Consider the following 9,292-nt stretch of genomic DNA (forward strand, 5'->3'; position numbering starts at 1 on the left):
AGAAAAAAAAGTATATATACAAAGGTATGGATTTTGATAATCATATAACTTGCTGTGAACCAAACTTTCATGCGCCGTTCATTTTAAAATGACAGCAGGAGAACATTAGGTGCATGTAAATAGCTTTAAATTTTGTATTTCGTACGCAACCGGATCTTATTAACACGATTTAATTAATCGCTGTCAACTCGCTCGATGCAACATGACATTTATTAGGTAACTTATTGGTAAAATTGAATATTAAATGAAAGACCTCACGGTACTTTAGTGAAACATATACATTTATAATAGACTATTAATCATCTTTGAAATTTTATGCATCGTCATATGTATTTGTATGCCAGAAAGATTTTTATTTGCACATGACAGAGTGAAATAAACATGATGTTTGGTGCATTTATAGTTTTTCTGGATTTTAGCATAGTTGCCAAGTTCTGAAAAAAATCAATATGGTCCGTGGGAATTGAGAAAAATTGAAAATCGACGTTTCAGAAAAGTTCATTTAACAATCATACCTGATACAATTAAATTCAAATTTTAATTTCCTCTTTCTGACTGACTGTGCAATCGTTTTTTTTTTAGAATTGTGAACAATGACAAAATTAATATTTGGTTTTAAATGGATATCACATATGATGAAAACTAGTTTCGTAGTTATATGTTGATAAACACTAATAATTTTCTACACTAAGGGTCATAATGGGTTTTAATGTATCTTTATTTCCAGACATTTAAAAAAAAAAAAAACCCAAAAAAAACCATACAAAATAAATAAATAAATAAAGTAAAATGAAAAAAAATGATAAAACATCCCTACTGCGCCAATATATTGAACACAAACATTTCGCCTAGCTAATACTGGTGGGTCATTATATAGAGGATACCCATTGAATGATCATTGCTTATCGTATTTCTTTTACTTTTTTTCAATAGTCACAAAGAACAAGAGTTTTATCGAGTATTTTTTTAATTTTTTTTTTTTTTTTTTACTTTTGATTTGTTTGGTCTGTTTGTTTAGGTTTTATGGCCGATCGGCATCTGGGGTCATTTAGGGCCAAACTTTATACTATCTTATTTCTTAATGAGTTTAATCAGATCAAAATATTCATTTTTAAAAGCATTCGTATTGCATATATAGATCATTATGATTTAAACAGAGGTTAAAATAATAAAACGAAGAGACTATGTGAATGCGTGATATATTTATATACAACGTCAAAGAAAAGTAAAAGGACAAACAAAATCTTTAGAATAGATCGAATCGATGTCTTTCAAAAGGTAAATGGTGCTTTGGAATCCGCTGAATCAAAAATATTTTCTATATCCAGGACTCGAAAAGAGTTATGACTAATGTGCTTAATATCGGAACATTCTATTTGAAAATGCTCAACTGTGAATTGAGTGTCACCTTCATGGCATATTCGGAGATCTTCTTGATTTACAACGAACAAATGAGAAGGATATGTGCGCCTGGTACGGAGCCGGGAGAGGACAACTTCCTCTCTACGAACTTTCCGACTAGGAATGGATGTTTTAATTTTCGTGCTCTAAAAAGTTTGTTGCTCGTCTCGAGAGACCAGCGTTCGTTCAAAGAAAGCTAATGACAGCTTTGAAATCTTTATATAGTAGCTTGATATTTGTTTATTGGAGATTTAAAGAATAAATTTGAATAAAAATTACTAACTAGAGTAAAAGAAATAACATATACGACAGTTACAGGTTTGTGTGACCTGTTTACACTATAAAAAATATTCCTAGGATGAACTGACCTTTTTTGTGCCAACGCATGTTCTTTTCACAACATCAGGTGGAGTGCAAGGATACGACCTTAATTGAAATATCGGTAATTAATATGCAAAACTGACCATTTCGGAAATGTACGGAAATACTACAATTTCTAACAGATCATATCAAACAATAAGCTTTTTTTTCTTTTCAAAGCAATAAAGTGCTAGAAATTGATATATACTTTTAGGAATATGACACAAATAATTGCGAACAACTCTTTGTGCGTTATCATTTCCTGGACATCGTGAAGAGGCTTTCAAGTGCCAATCAAATCACATAGAAACACGTTATTAAAAAATAGTCCCGGTCCAAATCCATCATGTCAACTAATAAAAACGCATATGGAGTTTATTCCATATGTAGTATAGACTGTTTGTTATTCAATAGTTGTAATGATTATTTCACGCCTTTGTAGGTGAATAAATCCCATCGCCTGTGGTAGATATTAGCTTTACCGTGATTCTATATAATTTTAACGATATGATCGTTATTCTTATTACAAAGTGTTCAACTCTGGCTTTAAATACGATTTATCAACAGATACCAATATTACAAGCAATAATACAAATCCAAAGCTCCGTGTTGGCCTAAATCTACAGTCTGAGTAACGGTTAATTGACTTAAAGAGTTATAAAAATCGCTAATCATCTTTACACTATTCTGGTCCTGGCTGTTCAGACATTTAAGCCCTCTTTTACTAACTGCGTAATAGCTTAGATAGCTTCGAAGGGTATTGCAAATAGCGAACGATCTCATGTTTAAATCACAACATCAGCCACCTTTTCCATTTAACATCATTTTATTATTTAATAAAACTCAGGCGTAATCACAAACCACAAAGCAAAGCATGTTTAAAACGTCAAAAGTATTCATACATTGCACAGTGTAGTGAATAGAACCTTGCATTTTAATCATTTCAATTCGTTCACAGGATAAGGTTTTTTAACAGGTTAAATTCAGTAGATCTTATAAGTACGGTCACCTTGTTGTCAGTAAACAATAATACCCAATTTTATAAAATCGTTATAAAAGCCCTCGACGCTAGATTGTGATTTGCTAGGGGAAATGTAATGATTGGTAGGTTTCATTTAATCCTCTGTACCACTGGCAGGTCCTAGCCACATCTCAGTAATACACTGTATGCTCCAGGGCACCACAAACGTAAAATGCATGTATTTATCTTCTGTATTTATCGACCCATTAGTGATCATGCAGACAACTGTCAAATATGTAGCTAGCCTAACGTATAAAGTTGTTATCCATGAATATACATCGTAACTTGTCAAATATTTGGTAAATAATTTAATTTGATTACCATATTTGCCGGAACGAGGAGGGCAATAAATAATCCTACTCAACAACGTTCATAGCTAGACATAGTGGAAAGTAACGCATCGTTTAAACCATTTGGGACATGAGATTGAAACAAAATACAATTACACAGTGAAATGTATAAGAAAAATATCCAAGCAAAATATTTCCGAATGTTGTTTACATTTAATATTGATGAGCAGACACATATCGATATCGACAGTTACTTAATCAATTAATAAGATGCAGCCATTATGAATTCATCGTATATGACTAACTAGATACTAGATTCATGAAAACAAAACATTTCTGCAGCTAAGGATAGAAGTTAATAACAAATATAGGTAGCTCAATTTCTAGATGAGTGCCATAATAAATGCTTTAAAGATCCATTGGCATAAAATTATGTGAGGTGATTCAAATTTCAACTGTAAACTGTACATCTTGACCAAATTACATCAGATTCGTTCTATAAATATTAACGTCATAGCCGGGATTAAAATTTGTTGACGGACAGATATACAGGTGAACAGATAGCGAGATTATTATAGGGCACCCGTACCTTCGATACGGGGCCCAAATAAATAAACAAATGGGTAAAATGAGCAAATAAGACTTGTTTAGTCATGTAACTAATAAGCAGGGTGCCGCCGGACATATTGCTGACATTTTTCTGAGCCAATGAATACGTCTGTACTAAGCTCCAAACACAACCTTTCAAATTAAGTGCCGATTTCGTAGAAAGCTCAACAAAATCATTCCAGAGTGAAAATACATTTTCAGTGACAAAGAGAAATAATCCCAAATTCAACAAGTTTAAACATATTTCATTGTATCATCAACTTACAAATGGATCGGGCACAAGTTTCCCAACATATATAGCCCTTTCCCAAAAACAGTATAGAACACAAATATACATAAAGTGATTTTATTTTTGAAAGTGTGAGTTTGAGAAGAGTAGAGATAGGGTGATGATTAGAAGGAAATGGAGGGAAAGAATTTAGAAGTCTCCTTCATTTGCAATTTATTTTACATTTATTGAAGCATAATTAGAACATTTTTGTCAAGAAAGTTTTAAAATATTGTTTTTAGACAGAGTGAGTGATCTTTCCCGACTTAGCTGGCATTTGTTGACATTGAACTATTCAATACTTTCAAATGTTCAATGTTCATCACATCTCATGCCATGTTTTGCTTGCACCGTTGTCTTTCCTTTCATTCTGATATATCCGTTTTGCAAATGCCATATGACTCGAGAAAGACCAAAGACGGTGTCCTTAGTTGTGTTTACATATATATCATTGAAAGGAAATATTTGATTAACGAAAGAGAAAGAGAGCTGATACGGAGGGATTGATAGAGGGAGAGGAAAAGTGAAGAAGAAGAAGAAGAAGAAGAAGAAGAAGAAGAAAACCGGTAAGTCCTCCACTTCGTGGCTCCTGGGAGACTTAATTATATTTTATCCAGAAAGTATACTGTAATAGATCGTCAAATCTGAAAAATTCACATTTACAAAAATGCTTGAAATTTAAAACAACATATATACAATATGTGTATATAACACATACATTTTAGAATATATATATTGAATTAATATATATATTCCCATTACTAACACTTAAGTGTGCATTAGTCATGTAATAGATACAGACAATGGGTGTATTTTAATCTTCAAACATTCACTAAATGCATCAGCATAATCATCCTTTTTTTGGAATATTCCAAAATCACAAGTCACAATGCTGATGTTCAGTTCGAAATGAATGTAGGCAATCCGTTAAGAAATAAGATTAAGTTCTCTGTTCAAGGATTTAGGTGATGCCTTCCAGCGGTCAAAAGACGGGCTGGAAAAGGTGAAACACCCCTTTCACAAATCACATTTTCGTCATTTATATGTTTAAGGGTTTTTATGGTACTGCCATCCTTGATGCCACAGTGGTCAAAACCATTTTCCCTCTCTTCACCAATGGAGCATGTCATGGCAAGAATAAAAATTATTGTATGTATTTACGAAAGTCGCTGTTCTGATTAGAATTTCTATCTGTTATAAATAAGGTGACAAAATCAAGCGACATTTACGATGAAGGGAATCTCGATGATGGCCATAAAATGAATCCAGCGTATCTACCGAATCATCATCATGGCCTGTTTTAACGAATTATACTTTGTATCTGGATATGGGAAATAATTCCAGCGCATTACTGACATGCCACCATCGTCTACGTCGGTAGGATTGAGATAAAGTCCGTTCAGATTGACATCTGTACATCCCTTATGCCACCAACCACTTTTCAAAGACACAGCGCAGTGGAGAGATGATTCATCGTTGTCTTTATCCTTCGTGGAGAACGGAGAGCCGTTACTGATATCCATGGGGTTATCTGAATAGACGCAAAACAATACGGTATATAGAAAACGTATCTCCAGTGTTTATCCATCAAACGTAAAAATATGTCATTTTTACTTTATATATTCGAATTTGTTGACGTGACCATGTCGCATTTCACTTTTATTTGCCATTTTATGGCAAAGTGTTTACGAAAACAAAAAATACAGATAGTCAAATATATAATTCTATAAGAAATACAGTTCAGAATGAAATATGTTCCGATTTTGTATACCGCACTTATGAGTTTGCACCTTGCAGTTCCAATATATGTATAAACATAGTTTTTTATTCACTAACAAATCAGACAATATCTGTGTTATATGATATTGCGAAAACAATTGACAATGCTACTTTTAACGGAACATACGTAGCCTTGTTTTTGATATAAACGATTTATTTCTCAAACAAAAGAATTGTAAATTATAAACTTACATGACACGTTCCCGGAAAAACCATTCACCAGAAGTTTATAATTTTCAGTTTCGTCAGCTACCCGGAAATTCGTGTACTCAGCATAACCCCATGTCCCGTCCCAGGCCTGTAATTCCACACGTAGCTTCCTCGGGGTATTTGTCAGGAGGTGAAGGTTATCATTGCCTGTGATATATATGCATAAACTAGTTACAGTTACCTAAAATTCATATCGGTGTAATCATAACGATATACGTGCACCTTCACCCAGTAATGGAAAATGTCATCAATACATCACTTTACTTGTTTGTAAATAACAGAACCTCATTACAAAATCAACATGTTTTTTGTTCTGTTTTTTTTTTTTTTTTTTCAATCTCAAAATTTACAAAACAAAAAGAGTTCATGGTCTAGACGATTCGTAAACATTAGCAAATTATCAGCTAAACACAAAATCAACATGCTTGGATCCAAAACAAGCGGTCGCCGATGCAAAAGGGACCATCATGTGAAATGAATGATCAGCAATTGTAAAATCATCTGAGACAAAACAAATAGTTATTTTCCAAATTAGCGTTAGGTGGCGTGCAGAAGTCTTTTGGCCTCGCCCAGTCAGGCCTTCTATTCAATCGATTATGTCAAACCTTAGCCCCGATTTTGCCCTGGTCACGGAAAACGCAAAAAAAAACGGTCGCAAATAAAATTGCGATAACCGATAATACAAATCCTTCTCTAAATAAAATCACTTAAATGCTTGAAATAAAACCCTATGTTATTACAGTCGCTATACCAAGAGGTGATATATTGCATGTCAACATGGCACCCAAACCACGTCATATTCAACCTATTTACTACCATTTCAGTTTGAAAGATTTGCAATCTAAATTGATATATCTTTCTTCTATTTAATCTTTCTGAAAAAGTAACTGATTAAATCGATTTTGGTTTCATCAACAATGTTTTTTCCTTCGGCCTAATGATAATCCTAAATCACACGTAACGATTAATCCTTACCTATCCAGAAATCTCCGTGGAGGGTACCAAATCCCCTCTTGTAGTCAGCCCATTCACTATAGAAATCAACATCTCCCTTTGTTCGTCTGTGTATCACCTGTTAAGATAAAGAATACACAATCATAAACGGTATCACCTAACTTCTGATCGTCAGAATGAAGAAGGTTTGAGTACAGTGTATAGTAAATATTCTACGATTGTAATATAATCAAATGTTGAATTAATCGTGTTGATGATCGATGGGGCAATTGATAGCACCCAACTGGCCTTCACTCAAGCGACATGATCTCAAATCGGACATGAAAATGGACAGGGCCAGCACGACGTTTTTTGTTTGTACACTACATTCCTTTTTAGATACAAGCGGGATTGATTGTGATGTTTATCATCTCTTTTCGTATCTCCCTATCCGTCCAGATTCCTATCTGGATGAAGATACTAGTCTCGCAACAAGAAATTGGCGGACCACACGTGATATTTGGGCGTACTTTATTTTGATATGGTAACCACATATATTAGTGTGATCATCTAAAATTTCATAATAAAAAAAAATCAAATAAATGTAGCATTGAACACGACGCAGTAATGAAGAGCATTACATGAAGTAACATTGCTTACACTAGCAACCTTCGTGGGAAATTATTACATATCACTCCGAAAATTTGTAAACACTATTATATACATTGTATCATCCTATTTGGCATGCGTTTAAATAACCCATAGCGTGTCGACTAGCGTCAACAGCAGGAAAGAGGAAACACATGTTGCCAACTCTACTTGACAACGGTACGGACAAAGACCTAAACTGATATGTAAATCGTATGATAAGACTAAGCTCCTATGGTTAAAAGTTGAAGAGTTCCATATAGGTTGATACTCACAGTCCATGGTCCCCCGGCAGTGTTCATATCACAGTACAAGAACAGGCTGTTTTTTTCTGGTGTAGTTATTGGATAGATGCCAGAGGGATACATGTGCGGCATGTCTCTGCAGCTGCTGACAACGACTAAAAGAAAATTAAAATATCATCCACATTGATAATGTTATACCTAACTAGCATATATAACTAGCACATCTGCGACCAATCATAACAGTTATATATATCTATTTTGCTATATATTTGTATCTTTTAAAGTTATATTCAAAATGCTGACTGTAGAGACTTGGATGTATTCTTGTAAAACATCTTTCTTCCCCAGAAACTGAGGGTGCATTTTACCTTAACCAGTTTCTACCTTAACGAATGACAATTTGTTTGCAAAAGTAAACTCGTTCTATTCTAGCTTCGATGTTTCCATCGTAAGACTACATGTATGTCCTATCAATTAATTTAACCGTCACCTAGATAATAAAGCTACATCTTCAAGACTAGATTACTAATGGCGGTACACTCAATACATCTACACCATTCAACGTCTTTATTTATTCTGGCGTTATGAAAACGTGACAATATCAAGATATCTAGCAATAGGTGATTTGAAACACTTTTCCTACATAGTTATTTCGTCATAATGTTAGACAAAACAAATAAATATTAAACACTCTCTGTAGCAAATACAGAAACAAAACACAGTCCTGGTCATTAGAGAATAAAGATAAACTGGCTAACGGTGAATATTGTGTGTTTGTTTGTTTTCATTGGTCCTCGGCTAAAGGAGTATTATATTATACACTTACTTACCCTTGGAGAAGTACATCGTTGCCGTGGATATATCAGCGTCCAATTGCTCCTTGATATATTGGGAATAGGTCTCGCACTTCTGTTCGTCCACCGTGTACGAGAAGGACAGACATTCTTCGGTTCTGCAATATTTTGCACATATTCCAAAGTTGGGAATTCCGGTATCTGAACTCAGTTTATACTTACTGTGACTTGCTTGCGCAACACGAAGAACTCTTCTGCTGATCAAATGCGTTTCAGGTTTTGTTAAGGCCTGAACGGTTGTTAGGAACAAAGCTAAAATGTTTAATTCCATTTCTCTGCTCAACGTTCTTTTCATGTATCTTAAAGTACTTTTCTTATTTTCATTTCCATCAGTAATCTTAAGCACAACGGCTTGAGTCCTTTTTTATATATGTCCATTCTTTGCTTCTCTTACTCCATTATTTAAATTATCACATACTATTAGTCTGACACGCCGACAAAACACTGCCTATTAGTCGTGAGATGAAAGCCTTGGCAAAAGGTTGTATGAAGAAGACGCTTAACCAGTCACTAAATCAGTCAGGTGTTGTCATGCTTTCTGATGAAGGGCTAATGGGTATAGAGCTTTTAAATAATTGTGTTGGATGGGCGTTCCGATTCGTATGTCTGATGCACTTCACTGCGGAACATTATCTTGCCTCTGTTACACCAATGAAAACGCGAACTCACTAGCA

At 34.3% G+C, this 9,292-nt stretch overlaps 1 protein-coding gene across 1 annotated transcript; it reads right to left on the reverse strand.

Moving 5' to 3' along the window:
* Positions 1-4,876: 4,876 nt before the first annotated feature.
* LOC117344777 (angiopoietin-related protein 7-like) lies at positions 4,877-9,017 on the reverse strand. Its single transcript, XM_033907602.1, has 7 exons — positions 9,013-9,017; positions 8,595-8,716; positions 7,795-7,919; positions 6,914-7,010; positions 5,921-6,085; positions 5,228-5,480; positions 4,877-4,943 (listed from the first exon to the last, which is right to left on the reverse strand). Exons 1-7 carry the CDS (start codon positions 9,015-9,017, stop codon positions 4,877-4,879), a joined length of 834 nt encoding a protein of 277 aa, XP_033763493.1.
* Between the last annotated feature and the right edge of the window lie 275 nt (positions 9,018-9,292).

The sequence above is a fragment of the Pecten maximus genome, chromosome 16 (genome assembly GCF_902652985.1).
Source record: "Pecten maximus chromosome 16, xPecMax1.1, whole genome shotgun sequence".
NCBI lineage: Eukaryota > Metazoa > Mollusca > Bivalvia > Pectinida > Pectinidae > Pecten > Pecten maximus.

What these genes read in the sequence shown, in the direction of transcription:
- LOC117344777 (XM_033907602.1), bottom strand. An exon ending in CTGCCGGGGGACCATGGACT is followed by an intron (nt 7,011 to 7,794) that starts GTGAGTATCAAC and finishes TTATCTTAACAG; the next exon opens with GTGATACACAGACGAACAAA. An exon ending in CAGGCCATGATGATGATTCG is followed by an intron (nt 4,944 to 5,227) that starts GTAGATACGCTG and finishes CACCTTTTCCAG; the next exon opens with CCCGTCTTTTGACCGCTGGA.